The sequence below is a fragment of the Anopheles merus genome, chromosome 3L (genome assembly GCF_017562075.2).
Source record: "Anopheles merus strain MAF chromosome 3L, AmerM5.1, whole genome shotgun sequence".
In the NCBI taxonomy this organism is placed as follows: domain Eukaryota; kingdom Metazoa; phylum Arthropoda; class Insecta; order Diptera; family Culicidae; genus Anopheles; species Anopheles merus.
In genome coordinates this window covers 35935903-35959238 of record NC_054085.1, presented here as the reverse complement: position 1 = coordinate 35959238, position 23336 = coordinate 35935903, and the positions used below count along the sequence as shown (strand labels likewise).

The following is a 23336-nucleotide window of genomic DNA, read 5'->3' as shown; positions in this document are numbered from 1 at the left end:
ATGTAAAAATACGAATTTGCATGTTTTTTTGTACATTGAATCGTTAGAAAAGGAATTGTTTTTGTTTTTGTTCAAAGAATGTTTCAAAATGTATAATCATACAAAATCATACAGACGTCATCCACGCGACCGTACGAAGACAGCAAAACAATCGTGGAATTCAAACAAACATGGTGTGCTGTTTTGTGGTGTTATAAAAAAGAATATTATTCAAGCATATTTCTCAGCATAAATCATTGCAAATTGCAGCATAAATGCAAATTAAAAGTAGAATCAATTTCTGTTGTATATTTAAAATTTGCAGTAAATCTTACATGGTGTAACATATTTCGACGGTCACTGTCTATCCCAAACACAGCTCCAATGGCGACTGCACGCACACTACCACACGATCAGCTCTCTTTCACATTGGCTACAGCTGATTTTGTTTTGTTTTCCATATTGCTAACGCGAGGAGCACATTGACGGTAAGAAATAGAAGCTTAGCTCATTGGCAGTTATTTTAATACACCAAATTTCTAATTAAAAGGACAAACTAACCCAGCAGAATCTTTTGGTGAAGAAAATACATGGTTTAGAATGGGAAAAAAAGAATTTTATCTATTTCCTGGTTCAGCAAACGCGTGTGTTGGTGCAAGAGGAACAACAAACTTACCTGCATGTGTGTTTTCTCTCGCTGGTAGTCTCTCTCTCTCTTTCTTTCTTCCGCTCTTTTTCTCTCTGGAAGTCGCTATTGTGCAGTGTAGCGCAATTTAAATTGTGCAATTTTTTAAACAGTTTTGATGGGCCTATGCTACAAAGGTTTTGGTGTAGGTTTTCAATGTAAGAAACTACTGGAAAATTAAATAGTAGTCGAAAACAACTATGCAAAAGAAATAGACCATCAGAGCTGGACGAAGAATGAAGGCATTGACTCAGTGAACACGTTAGAGCGAGAAAGAGAGCGAGAGACAACAACAACGAGTTTGCTTAGAAAAAGAGCGAGAGAGGGGAGACCCCGTCGTACACAGAGCTCGGTCGAAGCCCGTGCGCTGACGACAGAGAGGACCAGAAAACGTACACAGCTCCTCTTGGACGCATCGGAACCGTACCGTAGGCGAATGTCCGCGAAACTCCACTTCAATTAACGCATTTCGGGTAAGAAAATAGTGGACTTGAGTTTTGCTAGAAAAGTGTGCTGTGTAGTGTGACGAAAGTGCTTCATTTTGGGTGGTTTTGATTGCAAAGAATCGTGTGTGTGGGGAGAAACGAATCAGAATCAAACCCCCGCTTCTCAAATAGTGAAAGGTTTTTTGTTCGTTTGTTTGTTTGAACGCCCGTTTGTATGGGGTGAAGTGTTCGTCAAGCATCGCAATTTTCTTCCTGCTCGCGTCGCGTACTATTGAACTTGTGACACACGTACACAGACACACACACACACACGGTACAGCCGTAGAGCAGCGCCATCAGCAACAGTAAAACAAAAAAGAAGCATCTAAATCCGATTGAAACGACGACGCAAATCGCTTTTTCCACGGGGAGCACTAATAGCAGCATTACGATTTATTTTGGATCACCAACGCCACCACCACCACCGTCTCGCAACGTCGCCATTACGTGTCCTGAGTGATGGAGGAGAGAAGAGGAAGGAAAGGGAGGATGGATTGTGGTTGTGGATTTGTGCAAAGTTTGTCTTTTTTTTTCGTCGATCACCAACATTTAGAAATTGGACATGAAAAACATAAAACTGCCACCACAATGCCATCGTTGTGTCTGTTTACTAAACAAATCAATTGCGTACACGCGTAGCGAGAATACGCACCAACAAGCATTCACACACAGAGGCACACTTGGATGGTGGAAAAATCGTAACAAAGAAAAACACTCGCGCGTGTTGTGACAGGTTTTTAGCAGGCACACACGCACGCACGCGTGTTTGTGTGCGTGTGTATAGGTGTGTGTTTTGGAGTCGTTCTCCCCGTCGTTGTTTTATTGCTCTCGCTCTCTTCTTCCCCCCTTGTGTACGCGCATATGCACTTCAATGGCGCAATGTGTGTGCACGTGCATAATAGTGCTCCTGGGGCAAAAGGGGCGTGGGGGTTAGTGTGCGCTAAAACCGTCATCGTTAACGGTAAACTGAGGCTCTCCCCTATTCTTTCCCGTGCTGCGTACCCTCCGTCGTACGCTGTTACAAGAGATGCATCGCGCGCGTGAAGAAGATGCACGCAAGTGCACTCGAGACGCAGCACTGGCATTAATGCTTCTTCCTCTGGTTTGCTCAAGCCATTCCTCTATGTGTGAGAAACGATGCCAAGAATAGAACCGATGCCGGCGAACGATCAGGGAAAAAAGTGGGCAGGAAAAGCCACGCAAAGTGACTCACGCGCGGAGTTGCCGTTGCGGCTCCAAAATAGATTACAATTCAAAAAAGCGCATCTGTACGCACACGAATGGGGAAAAAGGTAAACGACACCGCCAGCACAGATTTGTACAGAGAGAGTGCGGGGAGAAAAAGGGATTGGGAGAAAGAGAACGAGGGAATGCACTTTTGAATGCAATTCAGAGGAGGAGGGAAAAAGGCACGAAAGGAAACGAAACTGGATGAAAGTTTCTAAAATAGGCACGGCTAAAGTCATTGGCTGACATTTGAACGGTGTTTGCCGTTTTATGCTCGCTCTATAATTACATAAACTTCTGCAAGCGATCCGCAGGAATGTACGGGAATGTGGTGAATCGTGTTCTACTTATTTCCAATTTTTTTTAAACATATTTTTCATGCCTTTCTTCTATTTTTTCCAAACAGAATTCGGCTGGCCCATTGCTGATGCTGCTTTGCAAAGTGTGTGTGTGTGTGAGTATGTAATATGATGAAAGTTCCTTAAAAACCGCACACAAAGCACAGAGAGCGGGTCATTCGAGTCTCGATCACAGGGGTGCATCAAACCGAACCAAACCAGCTGCGAATGCACCAGCGTTAAGGAAACTGCACATTCAAACAGCACACTACGGGGTCAGTGTAAAGTAAAACAAGCGGCCTCGCTAGCAACGTATATTACACATGCAACAGCGCACGCGAAAAAGCGAAAGCTTCTGGTGTGCAGGCCATTGCGCGCTTGTTGACACGAAAAACTGCCTTTCCTGCCCGCCACTCTCGCGGTGAGGTCGTGCCCCACCGGTCAAGAAGGAAGTGAATTATACTGCCGCGAGTGAAAACCGTTGCAAATTGCCAGATTTTCAGATACACGCGGAGAAGCTGGAGGGAATTGCATCCACCGCGTAGCGGCTGCATAGAGAAAGTAACGTTTGCAGCATCATTAACAGCAGTGCCGGTGTGTTTGTGTCTGTGTTGAGTGTTTTCCTTGTTTTCCGTGGCCTACTAGCGGGCGGGTACACTGGGGTTGCAAAAAGAAAAAAAAAGAAAACGTTTAATGTCATCCGCGTAGGGTTTGCCACACCACGAAATAGCGCGCGCGGTTTGTGTCTTCTGGGAAGACATTTTGCTCTGTAGTGGCTTAAAGCAGGCGGTGAAGAAAATTTTCCACTTCCGTTGCTAGCTACCGTCCAAGAAGAACGAGCTAGGCGGATTCGTTTCCATTTCTCCGTGTCGGTGGCAAAGCTTATCTGGCCAGTGAGATTAGTAGGTACGCGTGTTGTGCGCAGTGCAGTTTTCCATAAGTCGCTTGTGAAAGGTGCTCCAGAGAAACCACGCGAAAGGATGCCGTTCATTTCCAAGGATTGGCGCTCGCCGGGAGACTCCTGGGTGAAGACGGACGAGGGCTGGGAGAAGCTGAAGGTGCTGGAGTGTGTCAAGCGGAAACGGTAAGCTCTCTAGAAGCATAAGCTGTTAGTAATAAGTATCGGTTACTGTGGTTTTTTTTGTAGCGTCCTCTACCAGTCAGTGTCTACTGCCATTACATAATGGTGTGCGGTTAAGCCGTTGCTTTCCGTCATGGAAGGTTTATATGGAGCCGTTTTTTTCCTCGTTCTCTCGACACCAGACGAGACAATGTTTTGAAAACAATTTTTATATTGAAATAATAACTGAACCCAGACGGTGGTGCAATCGAGGTAAAGTTTCGTCATGCCTGCCGTCGATGCTCTTAGTCGACGCCACGGCGCGTCATAATTAGTGTCTTGGCTGGTCGTTATCCAATTAACTTTAATGACTCATCGCGCCGAGTGGGTGGAAGAAGTGGTTTCGAGCACCGAAACAAAAGCAACCAAGTCGAATAAAACGGTGGTGCGAAAACGTGTACCCAACCAATACGCCACGGCAAGATGTACAAAAATCTGATTTATTGCAATACTGTAAAGATAGCTACCACTTTTTTGACTGTATCACTTGTTTACACGCTTTTTTTGTGTATGAGCTGTCGGATAGGTTGTTTGTGTGACGAAGGGGATGATATGATTTTTATCTTCTGTTTCATTCGAAAATAAGGCAACAACCCGCGCAATAACATTTGGTAGTAGCTTATTGATTCATTACTTTTTGTTCTCAACTGTTTTCGATGTGATAAGATACCGTCAGACAATATTATCGGTCGCATTGTGTCTGATAAACGTTTTTAATTGATGAAATTGGCACATCAAACAACAATTTGCGACTCAAATTTCAATTCATTGTGCCATTAGGTAATTGTTGAATGCGCAATTGAAAAAGCAAACAAACTTACTTTTAAATCGTTCCGACATCATTTAGTTTTGTTGTGAAAGATACAATAATGGCTTCTTGCTGCACCAATAATTTGAAGCAAACCTAACTGTATCCGCTTGCGTGAAGCAGCGGTCGGTTGGTCTTATCTGTAGACGCATGCTCCATGTTCTGTAACCAGTGGAACGCGTAGTTCAATTCCAATCTCGGTAGTTTTATCGTCCATCGTGCTTGCAAGGACAAGGATGCGCGGGGACTTTATCTGGTATATTATGACCGCAGGTGGTAGGTCGATTGAAAAATTCTCCATAAAGCAATATACCGAAGAAGGTGGTTCTGAACGGAGATAATATCTCCTCCAACGTGTGTGTTTTTCATTCCAGTGCGGTGCAAATCCATTGCACTTTGTGTTTTCTCTGTGGCGCTCTCTTTGTTGCTCGCTTTTAGAGCAGCTACCTTACTAATACACAAGCGTGTAGCCACACAACAGCAACAACAATGCCGCCCGCCTCCCCATCATCAATTGGATGAAGAAACGTTGACGCCAACCAACAGTCAGTCAGCTGAGTTTAATGAACGGCCGTCGTTCTTTTGCTACGGGGAAAGGTTAGCAAATCGTGTTTCTCTTTACGCGCTTCTTCTAGCACACGCAGAGAAACCCATCTCGCGAGCACAAATTGCGGATAAAAGAGAGGGATAACACGAGCGAGAGAAAGAGAATGTTTGCGTCTCCGAAGGTTTTGTCTTTTAACGCAAACGCAAAGTCAGCTGCAAAAGTAAACAAACCTCGCACTAAAATGATTCCGTGAGCGAAAGGCACAGAGAATCTCTGTTCGGGGAAAGAAAACAGCTCCTAGGAGGGAGAGCGTTACTAATCGATTTTTGTGTACGAGCCCCCGCTGGCATTGTAATGCAAACGGGCTTCGTCAGATGTTGGATAGGGTGCATCGAAAAGTTGAGATACATGAGAGATAATCTGATTGGTACGCTATTTGAATGTCCAAAAATTATCGAATTAACTTCACACATGCAAGGACAGTGGGCTGACTGTCACGCACAGCTGGTGCATCACCCTTCCCGAATGAGTTTTCCGCCCTTTTAGTGACATTTATTACATGACCCAGCAAAAGCTTGATGACGCACTTTACAAAGACAACTCGCAGAACTCGCAGAACTGAAACAGTAAAGGTTATGATTTTGAACAGACGACTCCAATGATCGCTCTGTGAAGTGTTTTGCTACAATACGAGCTCCCAAACGATTAACAGTCCCACATAAGTACACAAATGATATGGTTTCATCCTGGAGGAACATTTTATTGAAAGTGCTCGCCATAAATGCTTGTATTTCATAAGGTGCGTGTAATTTTGGCTATATTTTTGTGATTTATCGTGTGTCTCGGGCTTACTACCTGCAAAACTTAACGACCGTTCAACGACGCTGCCACGGACCTTCGCCATCCGCTGGGTAATCGCACCGTTCCAAGTCGGCATACCAACGGAGCTGAATTTGACGATCGTGATGATAAAACCCGGGACATTCGTACACCGTCAGCGTTCCGTCCGTGTTGCACGCCAACAGCATTCGATCGGAACACTGTGCGCTCGGATCCACGTCCTGTGGCAGCAGGAAGTTACGCCGACACTGCTGACAGTGATACTGTGCTGCCTGCGGATCGTACAGACTGTGGCGTGGCTGGTGCTCCATCTGGCTGTAGAGGCTGAAATCCATCACCAATGTGCAGATCTTTCGCTCATCATCCCAGACGTGCAGGTTAGGACACTTGCGTAGCTCGGCCTGCCCATAGGTACAGCGGTAGTACATGTCGCGATGCGTTTCGTGCGGGAAGGCAATGTGAAAGCCCAGATCGTAGCGCGGACAGAGAAAGTCCGGCGTGTCCGGCACGAAGCACCACTGGGGCAGCATGAGAGGCAGGGCAGGTATGAACACGTGGTGGCGCGTTAGACAGAATGGATCCAGTCCGTAGAAGTACGGCTCTTGCATGAAATAGGTCTCGGGATGTCGGTCGTCTGTACGAGCATGTTCCTTGCTCGGGTCGCTTGTGACCAATGCTTTGGGTGAAAATGGACATCTTGGGGGTTTCGGTTCGTCATCTTCTGGGATGAAGTAAGGCTTGAAGGTGGTAGTAGTTAAAATGGAATCTCTAGAGGAATGTTCCCAATTGGTATCTTCCGTTGGATGGTTGTCTTGAGCTGGTTCCTCGTAGAGATCGGTGGTTTGGCTTGGGAAATAAGCATCATCTTTGGGAGCCTCATCAAACACAAAGTCATCGGCTAGCAGTTGAATGAATGTCTGTTCCGGTTGATAATCGTTAAAAGGGTCCTCTTGCAATTCCGTATCGCTCTCCTTATGCTCACTATCCCCACGTTCCGGCTGCGGACTAGTAGGAGAAGGATATTCTTCGGCAGTTACGCCTTTTGCTGCAGGAATCAATAAGATTTGTAGGGTGCTTCCCGGAAGAACTGTAAACATTTTCTTCGACCATTGTCGTCCATTGGTTAAGATGTTTGTATCCTTAGCCATTTCTGTTTGAGGTGGCAGGAAGCTGTCATTGTTACCTTGTTGCGATAAATCATCTTGTGTTGTTTCATTTACGGCGGGTGATTCATCTCGAACAACATTCATCTCTTCATTGTTATTGGGAATAACCGTGTCACCTGTAAGAGCTTCTTCCACTGCTACACTGTTTGAAGGATCTTGTTCTGGATTCGTCAAGTTATCCTGAGGAAGTTGGTCCGATTGCTTCATACTATCATCTGTATGCAAACTACTGCGTAAAGCAGGATCATCTGAAGAATTGGAAATAGTTCCATTTTCCTTTTCTTGTACATCATCAATTGCTGGCAATTTATCCTTTTCAAATCCATCAGCTGGTTCTGAAATTTCTGCTTCATCTTCATTTTCACCAGCTTTTCCTTTCTCTAAAACTTTATCATCGTCAGATGAATAGGATGCAATGGTCTCATTCTCTTTTTCGATCTCATCCAATACGATATCATCAGCTAGTAAATGTACCTCATAAAATTCGTCACTTGATTGGGACATTTCTGTAGTAGAATTATTTTCTCCTGCAACAGCACTCTGTTCGATATCTTCTGTAGCGTTATCGTTTTGTTGTTTCTGTACGTGCTGTTGGCTTTTATTAGCAAAATAGTTGTATAAGGATGATCCATTGGATGCATCAAAGTCAGTTAGGTTAAGATTCTGGAATGGTTCTGCAATCTTTTGCATAAATGATTCCATACTCGGAGCTGTTTTTGAATTACCTTCAATTGCAGCTGCTTTTACGACATCTTCGGAGGGCTGTGGTTCACTCGGTGTAGATGTTGATTTGGGTATTTCGCTAGTTGTGTCCGGATTTTCGGTTGTTGTTGTGGTATCATTTACATCAGCAGGATTCATATCGTCAGCTAACAGGGCTACTTCATCATAACTTGTGCCAAAGTTTGAAGATTCCGGAATCAGATTCTCCGGTTTATCAGGTGTGTTGGAGGTACTTTCATTCCTTCCAAAATCGCCATCATTACTGTCGCGAACTTCTCCTTCACTATTTGTAACAGCTGAACTTGATGAATTAGTTACATCGTCAGTTGCATTGACTTTATCGTCTGAGGAAGATGTTAATTCGCTCTCCTGTTTAACCGGCCGGTCAGCTTCCTTTTCTGTAGCATTCAAATTAGTTTCTCCATCATCCAATGGATTTGGATTGCTTTCGTTTTCAAAATCTTGCTCTGTCATATCTTCCGCTAGTAGTTCAACTTCATCAAAGCCCAACACATTCGAATCTGTACCATTGATAGCAGAATCAGTAGAATTAACAATCGACGCTGACGATACGTTCTGTACGGAATTATTTTCACTATTGTTTGCATTCGTTTCAGGACTACCTTCATCAATATTAAGCACATCTGCATCACCTAATTGCACACCGTAATTTGTTAAGCTCTCCTGTTGTGTGGCCGCAGTTTCCGTTGCGCTTTCATCCGCATCCGCTGTCGCCTGTTGCGTTTCCGTTCGGTTCGGATTGAGTGTCTCCTCGGGCTGCTGCTCCTCTGCAATTGAACCGGGAGCATCGGCCACAACGTCAGTTTCACTAATTTGTTCACCATTAGAGTCGGAGGAATTCACCTTTGAGGAAGCGATTAGCTCGTCCGTTGATTCTTCTTGTGCGTTAGTTTCATTCTGAACCGGAAACGGACTCGATGGAACTTCGGTAGAAGTCACATTTGGGGGAATGGTTGATACATCTTCCGTAATTGATTGTTTCGCTGTTGTTGGGGAAGCATTTGCTACATATTCCACGGGTTCTATTCCACTAGTAGACGCCTGTTGTTTGTCACTACCATCACTTGGCCCTTTTGCACTCTCAACAGTAGGTGAAACGGTTTGATCCGTGGAGCTTGAAGTTACAGCTTCTTCGTTCTTCGTCACCATAGTCGTCGTTGTCACGTTAGTCGCACCACATCGCTGCAGTAGATACAGCGCAATGAACACTATTCCGACTTTGATGCGCGTCGTCGTCATTTTCGTGACCAACTTCTTACACTTGTGTGGTGTTAGTTTTTTCTCCGTTGCCTGCAACCGATGGGTGGTGGTTCGGTGGTGTGTGCCAAGAACCTTGCAATGGTCAGGCACTATATAACCTTCCCGATGGAAAGGTACGTGATTCTGGGGATAAATTCTTCACCAAGCCTCGATCAATTTTAAACGAAGCCGCGTTGCATTAAAGATAAGTTAGCCAGCTTCAAGAGATAAAGATGAAAACAGTGGTTCGATAAGACTAAGTGAGTTAGGGCATGTTCATCATAGAACACGTGTCGTTCAAGGAAAATTGTTGTGGAAATATGATTTGACAATTGATTCCAAGCCGTGAGAGGAGTTAGATCTGAGTTATTGGAGTAAATGTGCGGTACACATCGTAATCGATAGTTTATTTACAGACCTTCGAGTTGTCAAGGTTCGCACTGGATCGCATTTATAGAACGTCACGCTTTCTCCAAATGCTCGATACCGTACCTTTCCTCTTTCTCTCTCAGCACTAAATTCTTGGCAAAATATCGATAGCGAACATTTTGGCAACACGCCGCACCATATCTGTAAAGTGGTCCGTTACCCAACTACTCCTAGAAGGGAACCCGTGGTGAGCCCGGATATGGGTCAAATAAAAGTAGGTCAACAGTTCTGTTCAACAGAATCGGAAATAGGAAGGTTAAATCATCAGCCCTGACAAAAAGTACTGTGGAGAAGTTACAACTAAGCGAGTAGTAAAAGCAAACCCTTAAAAAAGTGGCATTTCATCTTCTTCCAACTCGCTCCGATTAACGTTTCTTTACACCACTTCATCTGTACGCGTAATTTTGATACGCTTTTACTTTTGTTCGAAGTGATCGACGGACGCCACCTCCATTTCGGTCGGCGATTAACGTTACACGCCTGCTACCACCACCACCACCACCACCATAAGCCTCAACCCCTCAGGGTGGCTTAACGCATCAGCAAGAAGGCTTTACACAAATAAAAACCCGCCAGCAGCAGCATCAACCACAATAACAAAAAGAAAAGAAGAAAAAAAAAAAAACAGATCGGGGAAAAACAAATTACCCTCACATCCGAGAGTTAGGGTTGGGGCCTTTCTGGGCCGGTTGTTACTTTCTTTCGGGGCGGACTTAATTGCTCCCGTGGTGGATTTCACTTTCCACCACACCGTGCAAGACGTGACATCATAGCGATGGATGGATGGAGACTCGAACGGTGATGTTTCTTTGTGGCTACAAGGCTCTTTGTGGATAAGGAAAATCTTAAGCCGATGAGATGGAGAGGGGATGATGATGATGAAGGCTTTACAACAAGCGATACAAGTTTGTTGCAGTCTAAATAGTGGTAGATCAACAAAACCAGGTGTGTGATTATATGGTGTTTATGGGAGCATCTGCACAGGAAGATAGGAAGGGCGCTGGAAGGGTGAGGACCGATTTCTGTATTCATCATCATTTGCTTAGGTAACTCGCGGACTTGGTACGATCTTTTATTGTTATTTTGTTGCTGAAAAAGGCTTTTAAAATATAAGTTTATATAGTTGAGTTTATATAGTTTGAGTTAATAGTTTGAGCTTTTAATAGTTTGAGTTTATATAGTTTTATGAAAGTCTCGAAAGCCTGTATAGGCCAGCACTCGTTCACTACGTCAAGAATGCTAAGTAAAGCTTTAAAATAGCAATAATATTATCACAACCGCTGTAGTATCTGTATTCCATTTCGTTCAATTGCTATTAATATTACCCTTACTTGCTTGCTGGCAGTGTAGAAAAAAAGAAGCAAAAAGAAAGCTCTTCACCAGCAGCCGACGAAGGATAGTGATTGAATTTCCATTTCATTATCACCTATCACTTGTGAACGTGCAATTTGAGTGCAGCGATATCTTTTCCGCCCAGCACATACATCATCCAATCGTGTCGATGTGCTCGAAAAAATATAAAAAGAAAAATATTTTCCTTCCACTTTTCCTTTCCTTTCGCGTTGGTGATGATGATGCAAAGCTATCCTCCTCCAGCCAAAGGTAGGTGAACCTGGCGATGAACACGGAGAAGACTGTAAATATACGCATCCGTAACGCTCTCGTGATAAGAGCGTGGCAAATCGTAGCAACCATGCATACAGTGGCTCGCGCAAACTGTTGCGTCTCTCTCTGTAGCGTGGCGCCCAAAGCGTTCGATTGGATGTGGATGACCGGTAGACAGGCGTGTAAAATCGATGCGCCTCCGTTACGCATCGGCGATATCAATGGCAATGTTCCGTGCGAATCCACCCCACCCCCGCACAGGAACACCTCCTCCCTCCCGAATGGGGTGAGTTCTGTTGTGGCAATCCATTGTTTTCTGGAAGCTTGTTCGTTCGAGAGCCACCCGGCACAATACGTTGACCACAACTCCGTTGGATGAATTGTTGAATTGTGAAACTAATCGATGATGTTGTTGTGCTGTAGCTTGTAATGAATTGTGCGATGCACTTTTGTGATACAATTTAAATGAAGGATTGTTTCATCATTTTGTTTCTCTCTCTCTCTACTTTTCAGATGCATTTCGGAATGCAGCAGCACCAGTGACACCGAGAACGACACTGAGAATGGGTAAGTGTGGACCGTTTAGCAGTTACAAAATATCAAACTTTAATTAACCATTTACATTGTTCCCTCATTTTAGCGACAACGAAGTAGTACCGCCACACTGTCACATCACGCTGAAGTGCACCCGGGAGATTGCCGGCTTCAACGGGCTCGGGGAGGCGGTCCGGCGGCTCGATTTCCGCAGCTCGGTACGGGACGGCCGTCGGTTTAACTACGTCTGTGCGCTGCTCCGGCTGCTCGTGTCCGGCAAGGGCATCACCAGCCTTCCGGGCGGTGCCCAGCGGCTGCTGCTCCAGATGCTGGAGGAGGTGGCGACGTACGTGAGCGACTCGCAGCAGAACATTAACGTGCTGCGGGGGCTGGTGCAGCAGCTGCGCGCGCTGCTGAACCAGGAGAACCAAAAGTGCTGGGGCAAACCGCTCGGCAGCCAGAGCCTGTGGGCCGAGCACGTGCAAACCATCCAGCGCATACAGGATATAGCTAGTCAGATTGAAATTAAGGAGGTATGGAGGATGCTGGGTTGGGAAAGGGGTGTGTAATAGGGCACGCTAAACGGTTCTCTTTTCGCGGTTCGCCCTTCCAGCCCGGTCCAAACATTCGTCCAAAACTACACGACCTGCCCGAGGAGTGTGTGCGCGAGATCATACTCCGAATCACCGACTACAAGGATCTGGAAGCGTCGGCCTCCGCCTGGTCGCTGATGGCCGCCCTCATCTCCGAGCAGCGGGTGTGGCGCGAGCTGTCCCACTACCACTTCACCAAGCAGCAGATCGATGTGGTGCTGGAGAAGATGTGTCTGCAGGATACGAAGGAGCGGCACCGCAACTGGCAGGCGATCTACCACGCCTTGCGCAAGTGAGTGGCGCTTGGTGGTGCGCGTTAACGGTAGCATTGTCTTAATGCGCTCTTCTACCCCTTGCAGGATGTACGGTGTGCGGGAGGAGCTTCAGTATGCGGAAATTCTAGCGTTCTGTCGGCTGTGTCGCTGCCTGTTCTGGCCTTCCGCGGGCCATCCGTGCATCGTCGACCAGTGTCCCGACTTTCGGCAGCGCGTCCAGGAGGCGGGCAACAGCAACAGCAACGAAACACAGCCCGTGCCGCCGGCAAAGTTTCTGCAATACTTTTCGCTGTAAGCGAGTGAGGAGCAGAGCCTCTCTTAACCGAACCAGCAGAGCAAATGCGTAGGAAAAGAGAAACCATGCGCTGTTGTTGTACTTCCATTGCTGGCAATGATCACGGGCGATAGCAGAACGTTTGAAGAATCTGGTGCGCGGACGCCAACAAAGGACACGAAAAGGATCGATACCGAACAGCCACAGCCACTCTATCTTCACTCAACTACATATATATTATATTTTTCTAAACTAAACAGAGAACCAACAAGACAAGCCGAGCAGTGTGCGTAATTCTTGTGTTCAAACGTGGCGACATCCCCATGGAGAGAGAGAGAGAGAGTGAGACGTTAGTGATACATGACTACATCTTGTCAAATCCCGGTTAACCACACACGAAAAAGAACTGACAGAGGGGTTTTAAAGCGCCAAACACAACCGACCCACAGGAGCCGGCACTGTTATAGGGAGAAGAAAAGCTTAGAAACGATCGAAAACAAGAAAACACAACTTTATATATATTCATAAAAGAGTAACCCAACACAGAGACACATATTTTGGGAAGATAAGGCGCCGGCGTGTAAGTTTTACCGTTTAAAAAGAACTATTTTCAAAAGAGCCAGCAAATCCATATTTAATCCGTTGCATGTGGACAGGAATGTGCTACAAACTATTTACCTAATGTACCGGCATGTGTTGTAATAATCAGCGGCGACCGTGTGGTTTACCAAAATCCCACACACACACACACACGACATCGGACAATACGGTTCGTACAGGAAATTCTTGAGCCCGTTTTTTTTTTCAAACAACCATTCACTTTCTTACCGATAGTAATGGTGTTGTAGCATACGTAATATAGGAATATGAATTTTGTATAGCAAGTTACTCCTTTAACCCGTATCACCACTACTCTACAAATGTGATCGATCGGAGCTATTGCAATTTCTTCACGTGTTTAGTCAGAACGGACGCAGTTTTTCTCTATCTAATTGTGATAAGTGAAAGTAGTTGGTTAGACTTGGTTGTTCAAACAGTGTTCGCCCGTTTCGTGCGTAGTAATAATGATCTTGATTCGATGATATTAACACAAAAGGTGACCGAAAGAAGGAAAACTAGAGAATGGAAAGGGATGGTTTGAAGTTTGAAGGCGAGGTTGTGTGTAAAGATGAAATTGTTGAGCAGTCAGAAGACAGATGAGTATGTAGCAATTATGTGATATGTGAAAAGCGATGCATGCGGATGGCGAGAGGATAGAGATCGGAAAAGGCAATCGGAGAGATGGCAGAAATAGGAAACATTTTTCATAAAGTGAATGTTAGTTTTTTAGCATTGCAACATTGCATTCAATTTTATGTACAGAGATGAACGAACCTAGCTTTTTGGGACGTTTTGTGCGGACTCTTTCGAACGCGGTTAGCTTAGCGTACACATCGAACGTACTCGAAGTAGATGCTACTGCTGTGAAGAAGCACTCGATGGCGTACCGTATCGATAGCTAATTTAATTTCCCGTTCCTGACTCGTTCAACTATTTTACATGCGATGCGCAATACTGGTGGACGGCGGGAAGGAGCAGCATCCTCAAATCCGATATCATATCTCGTAGAATAAGCATAAATATCGTTTGATTTCACTGATAGTATAAACAATTATTTCAATTCTCTTCTTCGACAGTTCGAGGACGGATTCCCCCCCCCCCCTCACCAGATTCAGTGTTCCGCTGTGTCCGTGTTTGATAGTGTATGCATCGTTGGAATTATAGATTCCCTTCATTTCTCGTTCAATGGAAGCAAATCGACACAAAACACGCTTAGTAGAATTCCATGTAGCAGCAGCTCTGGCGGGATGGGTAAAAGTCCCGCGCCGAGCGTCGTATATAGGACAGGGATGGAGTTGAGCTGATGGAAGCAAAGAAAAGCTTAACTGGAACGTACTGGCTGGCGATGAGCGATGCGCCGAGGGAAAGCTAAGTAGGACGTAACTTACTCAAGTAATGGAAGCAAAATATCACTACAGACAAGTGAAGAATTTTAAGTAAATCTATTACGATATTAAAAACGTTGCTTTTTTACTTGATGGGTTCCGAAAAGTATTAAATTTGGGGGTTTTTTATATCATTTTTGCTAAAATAGCGCTGTATTGCTGTATGCTTCCAATTTTCTTTAACAGCTATTTCAAACGGCTACAGTAGAGGGTCACTTAACGTACGCTCAGCTTGAAAAAGAATGACTTAAATTGATTATATGATGAGATTTTCCGGTTTTTCTTTCTTAAATGTAATGGTTTTAGCATAAAATTGTCAAAAAACTTTTTTTTTCACAAATTAAGCTTGTTTTTTGAAATTTATCGCTGATTAGACTGTCATCAAAATGTCCACACCATCGATGGGGCGATTCCACTGTGCCTACCGAGCTGTCATCCCGTTTGTTTCCAACAAATCGGTAAACTCGGATTCGTGCGTCAACTCCGGTCGGGTGGTTCGGGAAAACTTTGGGAAAGCCAAACTCGCGGAAAAGCCAGAGCAAAAGCCGCCGTTCGGTCAAAAGTGAGAGCGAGCGAGCGAGAGCACAGCCAAGTGCGTCTTGCAGGGAAAAAGTCATTCTTCACAGCATCGCATCCCGCGAGTTGAAAAACCCCCGTCTGTGCGTGTGTGGTGAGTGTGAAGTTTTTCCGCGTGCCAAACGTGAAAGGTGAAAGTTTGCGTGTCGAGAAAAACACACACCCTCGGGAAGGCAAAACCCCGTGTTCCGGCATCCGAGTGTCCGTGCGCGACGTCAGCATCCAAAGTGCTCGAGGATTCGAACAAGTTCCGAAACAAATCGTTCTAGCATCCTCACCGGAATGGCTGCTGCACCCGTTATCATTCCATCGGTCGCGAAGCATACCTCGACGGTAAGTTGGGGGTGGGAGGGTTTGTCACAGCCTAATCACGGATCAGCACTCCCTTCCGTGTGGAAGAAAAAAAAACACAGCAAACTGCTGCAACATGCAAAACACATATGCCTCCCCTACCCACGATCGATGTTTTGATGAACCTGCTTCTTATCGCACCCTTTTTCTTCTTCCCTTTCTCTAACCCTCTCTCTCTCTCTCTTTGTATTTCTATGTTGCAGCTAATCTTCCTTCATGGCCTTGGCGATACCGGGTAGGTGTACCTTGTACTACTGACGGGAGGGATGGTAGAACCCGGGGTGAACGAGTGCCTATGGGAAAAATAAAATTACCCCACAAGCGATTAGCAAACAACGCCTGAGAGCATTGTCCACCGACGGGGGCACACAGAAGCGGAGGAAACGCGTGTGTGTTAAAACGTGCGGCAAAATGCACGGTGTAATAGCCGTGGTGTGAAGGAAAGGAAAAATCAATTTTCCAACGTTACTTCCCATCCTCCGAACGCCGCGCCACGGGCGCATTATGAACGCCTTTTGGCCTGCGTTCTTCTCTCCAATTATTTTTCACATATTTTTTACACTCTCGACGGTCCATTTCCTCGAGCCCGAGTGACCTTCAGCCCAACCCAACGGGGAGAGTATGGGGGTCCTTCAGTGAGTGTGTGTGTGTAGAGCACACTCACGCTAAAAGGCTTCGCACAGGCCGCGACGACCACGACGATGTATGTGGACACATTGATTTAATTATGTAATTTCATTGTCACTCTAATCAGCAGCGCTTGGGGGGGAAAGCGCCGTGTGGACTATCGCCTACACCGTCCTCGTGTTTGTGGGAAAGCGAACGGAAAATGGGGAAAAAATGACCTCTGGGTCATCGACACGGTTCCGTAAAAAGGGAATGTACCTTTTTAAGGCCGTGTTGGTGTTTCGGTTTGCTGAAACAATTCTGTCCCTGCTTTCAGCCATGGATGGGCCACATCGATGGGAGCGCTCCGTACGCCCGACATGAAGGTGATCTGCCCGACCGCACCGAACATGCCGGTAACGATGAACGGCGGCTTTCGGCTGAACTCGTGGTTCGACCTGAAGTCCATCTCGATCAGCGACCCGGAGGACGAGGAGGGCATCAAGAAGGCGACCCGGTACGTGCACGAGCTGATCCAGAGCGAGATGAAGGCGGGCATTTTGTCGAACCGGATCATGCTCGGCGGGTTCTCGCAGGGCGGTGCGCTCGCGCTGTACGCCGGCCTGACGTTCGCCGAACCGCTGGCCGGTGTGATGGCCCTGTCCTGCTGGCTGCCGCTGCACAAAAGCTTCCCGAGCGTGCGAAAGTGCCCGGATACGGTGCCGGTAAGTGAGCGCGGGGTGGAAGGATGCGTTGAACCCGTTTCATTAGCGTTAAAATATTCCACCTGCCAGGTCCTCCAGTGCCACGGTGACTGTGATCCGATCGTGTTCTACAAGTTTGGTCAATTATCGTCCAGTGTGCTGAAGTCGTTCATGAAAAACTCGCACTTTCAAACGTACCAGGGACTGGGGCACAGTTCCTGCGATGCCGAATTGAGCGACATGAAGGTAGGAAGGTCAAATTCACTCATCCCGCCAGAAGAGCGTCTGATTGTTTTTATTGTTTTTGCTTTGCAGAAATTCATCGACGATCATGTTCCTCGCCAGTGAAGCGGCTCAAACCGGCACCCCGATGCGGCTCTACTAAACGCTCCAAATGCTGCAATTCGCTTACATTCGTCAGAAAACAAAAAAAAAAAACCGTACGTAAAGAGAGGCGGGAGGGTGATAATATTTGCGAGTTAGAAACTATTACTTAGCAGATGGAGTGGAGACCGGTAGTATCTTTGGCAAACGAATGGGCGTGGGGTGGGGCAGAAAAGTACTAATCAAGTAAAACAATAATTGTAATTTATTCCATCTCGGAAGGAGCTAATTGGCACGAATTCTAAGCATTACTCGCAGCAGCAGCAGTAGTAGTATGCATGCAATATAAAATAATACGGCTGCCGCCTCCGCACAGCGCGTCCTTCCCACGGGCAATCGTGTGCGTAGTGAAAGCAATCATAAAGCAAAAACGCGAAAAGAAAGAAGGGAGGCTGATAAGCGATGCGAAGCCAAATGATGCAAGTTAAACTATCCTAGACATGTGGACTGCAACACAATACAGAAACTGAGTCAATGTTTAAAAAAACACATAAACACACCCACTTGCTAAAACACGCGCCCTTTTCATGCAATATTTTTGAAGTAGCACCCGGGGCAGAAGCGTTGACACGTTCGTTTACCCCTTCTTGCTTGAGACGTTAAAAAGGTAGAAAAGTCCCCCAGAATGACCCAATTGAAGCAAAAAAAAAAAAAACAGGGTAAATTGTAAAGAGCGAGACGAATGAACGAAGAGTGATTCGCATTGTTGAGACTACCTATATTACTACAACTAGCATTTGAGTAGACGTTGGCCATTCGCGGTTTTAGATGACTAGCAACAAAAAGGGAATGTAATTGAATGCAACTAGCAGAGGACGCAAAGTATTGAAATCCTTTGAAAGGAGGGCAAACGTATACAAGAGCACGTTGGCGTCTCTCCAAACCACCAACACAGAGCGATGGAAAAAGTTAACTTTTCATTTTCCTTTAGTCAACGCTACGGACGCTACGGTGAGTGAGGAGGAAGAACCTGGAACCGGCCGGATTAGTATTAGTGAGACAGTGTTTCTTCTTGCAAACTAGATTTCGTCCAAACCCTTTTCCTTTCGAGAGTTGAGAGTTTTCGTTTGCTTTTCCTTATTTTATTTCTTACCTAAATATCCAATAAAAGCAGATTTTAGCACCACACAACACTGTGGCCGGCTCGTCGTGGTAGGATGATTGATTGATAATCAAAAGCAGAGAGAGAGCAAACAAATAATCACCAATCACAGCAACATAAAGACAATGAGCAAATACATGTTCTTTGTAAAAGTGGAGCGCCATGCAAGAAACCGATAAGCCCTAAAAACCAAGAAATTGAACGGCTTCAGATATCTTTCCAGTTCGGAAACCACACTAAGCACCAATATTTAAAATTCGCTCCTTCTCTGAAAGGGACTGAAAGAGAGGATATGAAATCAAATTCTCTCCTATCGCCGCACCAGTTAGTGCCGCTTCAGACTGTTCCGACAAGACCGAGCGGACGATAAGCTAAGCAAACAAGAAACACCATGCAAGGGAGAAGAGAGGATGCGAAAGAGGCTACCACAGGGCGGCGTAATCCCGTATGTACTACTCAGCTACAACTACACATGTATTCTGGAGCCGGTGTGCTAAAACAAACAAACAAAAAACACTGCAAGAGATTTAATAATATATTTTAGGTTAACAAAAACAAAAACTTCGAAATCCCGAATCGTCCGTTGCGATATTCAAATGATCGTTTTATTCTAACCGTTTTCGTTTTCCCCGGTACATCATCCGATTTAGGCACGTTCGTTCGTTTTAGCACTAATCCCTTCCTCCCCCCATTCAACCAGCGAGCCGAATCGTGGCAAACCGGTACCCCCTGGTGCGTGTCCCCCTTACCAGCACCTTCACCGTGCCCTTGGTGCAGATCTTGAACAGCTTCTCCAGGCCCCTCGCCGTCACGTAGCCGATCCCGTTGACGCCACCCTCCGACAGGCTGAAGCCGGCCTGCGTCACGTACCCGAAACACTCCCGGCTGCACTGCTGGCGCACTGTGGCCGGCGTAGCGGGCAGCCACAGGTCGGCCATGCGCTTCAGCTGCTGCTCCACCAGCGCCCGATTGTTCGCCGGCGGGATGCGCGCCAGCACACCCGGGTTGGCCCGCTGTAGCCGCCGTTTCTGTCGCACTCTCCGGTTGCGCAGCCGCTTGAGCGTTTTCAAGTGTTGTGCGCGCAGCACCGTGCGCTCCTTGCCGTGCGGGTCCGGGTGAGCCGGTTCTACGTACACCGGACCGTGCACGGTCGCGAGCCGGTTCTGCTTGTTCGTGCGGAAGTCGGTGCGCAGCGGTAAGCAGATCAGCGCATTGTCGCCCGGATTGCCGCGTGTTTTCAGCGTCAGCAGCACGGGGATGAGCGCGGCCGGCGGTAGACCGATCGAATGGACGTTGAATTTGCGTTCGAGGGCGAGCCGTAGCTTTGCCAGCGCTTCCTGATCCCGCAGCACGAAGAACGGCAGTGGACCGTCGGACGCTTTGTTCCACTCCTGCACGAGCTGCGTCCAGGGGCAGAGGAAGGGGGAGGCAATGGCTAGCTTCGTGTAGTTGACTCGCTTGTTGGATGGGCGGTGGAAGTATTTGCTTAGCGCTTCGGCATGCCGGCGGCTTGCCTCCTCCTGCCCGAGCACCGTATCCGGCACGCCGGTCCGATCGATGCCCGTCTCGAGCTCCAGCATGTCCAGCTGCAACTGGCCGACGGGGCGGGCGCCCCACATTACGAGCGAGTGCCACACGGCCAGCCCGTACCCCGCCGGCACGATCAGCTCCCAGCCGGCACCGTACCCGAGCCGCTTGTAGGCGGCGTCCTGCGAGCCGGGATTTTGCAGCAGCAGCACGGGCAGCGGCTGGAGGGCCGTTTCCGAGCGGCAGAGCTCGCCGGCGACGAGCGTTTCGACGCTGCGTATCACGCTCAGCTCGTGGGTCGACTTCATCTCGCCGCTGACACGGTTGCGGATCGATTCGTCCCACAGCGGGCTGAAGCTTCTTATCGCGCGCGGCTGTACGGCCGGGTCCTGCAGCTGGAACTGCGAGAAGTCGTACCGAACCGGCACCTGGGGCAGTGCTTTGGAGCGCTTCAGCGGCCGGTTAAGCCGTGGATCCTGCACGAGCAGCGCGATCACCTCGCCCGGACTCAGTTCCCCCGGCGAGGTCACACCCTTCAACTCCTGCCAGTAGTTCGCCTGCTGCGCAAGGATTTTGCTGTACTTTGGTTTGCTGTCGAGGAAATCGTGGTACCACGTCCGGTGCGCTTCGGTCGAGGGCGGCTGTGTCGCGGGTGGTTTATACAGATTAAACGTTTTCACAATTGTTGCATGAGAAAGCGGTCCTGCAAGATGAAACCGATTGAGTGTGTCCTTCAGCTCGACCACCTCCACTCCCGTCGCTTCGGAGCGATAGCGAGGGCAGCGAATATCGGCCGGGTTTCTCGTAATGTCTTCGATGGTGTCGTTCGTGTCGCGGAGTGCATTTTTGAGCTGGAAAACCTTCACCAACTGTTCCACCACCTGTCGGTAAAACGTTGGATGTGCAAAGATCCAAACCGAGCGACGGTCTTCCTGCCGGTTCGTGCTTCCACTGGCACGCCACACGAACCGCACACGGCCCAAGCAACCGTACGGATAGGCCCCGTCCCGGTACAGCCACACGTACCCAGCCCGATCGCCGGCCGTGTACGCCTTGGCCGCCAGCGTTAGTCCTACGCGCTCGCTGCACAGCCGCCGGAAGCCTTCCTTCAGGCGGGTCTCCTCGCCGCTCACCTCCACGCACCCCTCGTACGATAGATCGTGCACCAGGCAGTGCTTCGAGCTCGCCCGATAGCTCGACCGGTAGCCCTTGCTGCACGGTGCCAGCGGCAGCTTGTAGCCCCAGCGCGATGTCATGTGGAACCGCTTCGCATGCCACACGTGCGTCTCCAGCCACACGAACGCGCGCTTCCGGCGCTCGTACTCCCTCAGCAGATTGGTCGGCTTGCGGCGGTACCGGCGCGACGGGCGCTTTTTCTTCTCCGACACGCCGCTCTTGTTGAACTGGGCCGTATGCACCTGGCGGAACCGCCGCGGCAACCGTCGCACGTTGTACGACATTGCCCGCCGGCGCATATGGCACGGCAGGGACTGGTGCATCAGCTTCCGCTGGTTCGAGCCGCTGTTCATGGTGAGCAGCATCTGGAACACCTCCTCCGTGCGGCTCTCGGCAAACTTTAGCTGGTCCACGCGGGGCGGCAGCTCCACCGTACCGCCGACGGCGGCATCGAACTGCATGTTGGCGGATGCCATGGTGAGCGGGGGAATGTTTGAACTACCTTTTTCCTGCTTATTTTCTTGCTGCGAGGTAAAATGTTCGCTTTACGACTGGAAAATGCCGGCAGTGCAGCACGAAACTGTCAGTAGCACGTTGTTTTGCGCGATGTAAACAAACAGTGGGCGGATAGTGGGAGCTTTGGTGGTCATTATGACGAAAATGGTTTTTTGTGTAAATATATATTTTTGTACTAACAAGGTCTGATTCAAATTAGCTTAAAAATGGGTGCTTTCAGTAAATTTTTTGTTTGTTGTATTTTTCTATATTATTTTAAAATAACGTAAAACAGCTCAATTTACTAACTGAGTGTGTTCATTGCAACCTACCACGGTGATGTATTCCCGTGGTGGGCCAATTGCATACATTTGGGCGCATTTTGTTGCGCTATCTGTTGCTCAAATTGAAATTGCACGTGGTCAGTGCATTTTCAAATTATACTCTTTAGGCTACTCTTTTGGCGACCTTTAAAATTTTAAAATAAATGTAAAAAAAGAAAACTTTTTGCGCTGTCAGCATGACGGAAAATGATTACAGTTTTGCTTTTGTTTTACTGTGCACACATTCCTCCGCATTGCGTGCTTCTGCTGCGCAAAGCATTTGTTTGTTTGAATATTAATTTAGCTCAACTATCACACGCGTGCATCGGCGGAAATTCTGTGTCAGTGTGATCTGCAAGCAAAATAACTTCATCCACACCGCAGAATGTCACACTAATTATCTGACCCAGTGGATGACTAAGCACACCGAACCGACAAAATAACTATGACTAAGCTTGCACCGCCTGCTGCACACTAGTACGTTGACCTATGAAATTGTACTGGATGCGCTCGGTGCAGCTGCAAATCGTGTTTTCATCAGCATGCACAAACGCAGACACGTTCGCAACGATAGACAGAACCACTCTTTGTTAGGGCAGCGGGGACATTGGCCAAACACTAAAATAGTGTTGCGGGCGGCGTATGTCCAACCACAGGGAATGTGTTCTCCATCAATCGACACAGTCACAGTCCGTTTCGAAGTGACGCCGGCAGACAGGAAGCTGTTTGGTGTTTATGCGCGGCGGCTGGCTGGGAGGCAGTTCTGGTCGACGTCACGCGGCCGATGCACTGATTGTCGTTAGTTCAGTGGAAAATGGTTGCAAACGGAATTGCAAACGGAACTGCACATGTTTACACCCGATGCGTGGGATGTTTATTATATTGATTCGGTATTAATTGTTGCGAGGCTGATTGGTGGCCTTTTATTGCATGGGCTATTTAGAATGGCCATAAGCTACTGGAATAAATGGATGAGAATGTTTATAAATCGAGATGTTGCTAACAGCAGTGTAATAAAAAAAAGAAGAAAACATCAACAGAGTTTTTTTTCTCGTTCAAATATGTTTAGTACGAATTTTAGCAATAGTACAAAACTAGGGCATTTAAAAAATAGGAGAGAATTAATTGTACAATTTTTAAATGTACAATCCACCATCCGAATTCATAAATAATTTAAAAGAGGTTCCCCAGCATATGCATCTACTTCCCACACGTTACG

The 23336-nt window shown here is 47.2% G+C and overlaps 3 protein-coding genes across 4 annotated transcripts; 2 read left to right on the top strand and 1 right to left on the bottom strand.

Moving 5' to 3' along the window:
• Positions 1-1026: 1026 nt before the first annotated feature.
• Positions 1027-14948, top strand: LOC121599106 (F-box only protein 25). Of its 2 annotated transcripts, XR_006005636.1 has the most exons (7): positions 1027-1137; positions 2783-3798; positions 11726-11779; positions 11853-12279; positions 12360-12631; positions 12699-13468; positions 14565-14948. XR_006005636.1 is itself a non-coding variant. In XM_041926632.1 (6 exons), exons 2-6 carry the CDS (start codon positions 3695-3697, stop codon positions 12907-12909), a joined length of 1068 nt encoding a protein of 355 aa, XP_041782566.1. In that variant the 5' UTR covers positions 1027-1137; positions 2783-3694; the 3' UTR covers positions 12910-14948. The 2 variants fall into 2 exon arrangements, 1 of the variants encoding a protein (XP_041782566.1); XM_041926632.1 differs by having other exon boundaries at positions 12699-14948.
• A 368-nt stretch (positions 14949-15316) lies between these two features.
• On the top strand, positions 15317-19103 carry LOC121599297 (acyl-protein thioesterase 1). Its single transcript, XM_041927004.1, has 5 exons — positions 15317-15782; positions 16004-16035; positions 16744-17131; positions 17201-17356; positions 17426-19103. Exons 1-5 carry the CDS (start codon positions 15732-15734, stop codon positions 17456-17458), a joined length of 660 nt encoding a protein of 219 aa, XP_041782938.1. The 5' UTR covers positions 15317-15731; the 3' UTR covers positions 17459-19103.
• Positions 19104-19139: 36 nt separating this feature from the next.
• Positions 19140-22023, bottom strand: LOC121599296 (ribonucleases P/MRP protein subunit POP1). Its single transcript, XM_041927003.1, has one exon. It carries the CDS (start codon positions 21773-21775, stop codon positions 19289-19291), a length of 2487 nt encoding a protein of 828 aa, XP_041782937.1. The 5' UTR covers positions 21776-22023; the 3' UTR covers positions 19140-19288.
• Positions 22024-23336: the final 1313 nt, after the last annotated feature.

Excerpts from the sequence above, each read along its gene's own strand:
- LOC121599296 (XM_041927003.1), bottom strand. The coding sequence starts at position 21,775 with ATGGCATCCGCCAACATGCAGTTCGATGCCGCCGTCGGCGGTACGGTG.
- LOC121599297 (XM_041927004.1), top strand. The coding sequence starts at position 15,732 with ATGGCTGCTGCACCCGTTATCATTCCATCGGTCGCGAAGCATACCTCG. Across the intron at positions 16,036-16,743 it reads CATGGCCTTGGCGATACCGG|CCATGGATGGGCCACATCGA; the intron begins GTAGGTGTACCT and ends CCCTGCTTTCAG. Across the intron at positions 17,132-17,200 it reads AGTGCCCGGATACGGTGCCG|GTCCTCCAGTGCCACGGTGA; the intron begins GTAAGTGAGCGC and ends TCCACCTGCCAG.
- LOC121599106 (XM_041926632.1), top strand. The coding sequence starts at position 3,695 with ATGCCGTTCATTTCCAAGGATTGGCGCTCGCCGGGAGACTCCTGGGTG. Across the intron at positions 3,799-11,725 it reads GAGTGTGTCAAGCGGAAACG|ATGCATTTCGGAATGCAGCA; the intron begins GTAAGCTCTCTA and ends TCTACTTTTCAG. Across the intron at positions 11,780-11,852 it reads GAGAACGACACTGAGAATGG|CGACAACGAAGTAGTACCGC; the intron begins GTAAGTGTGGAC and ends CCCTCATTTTAG.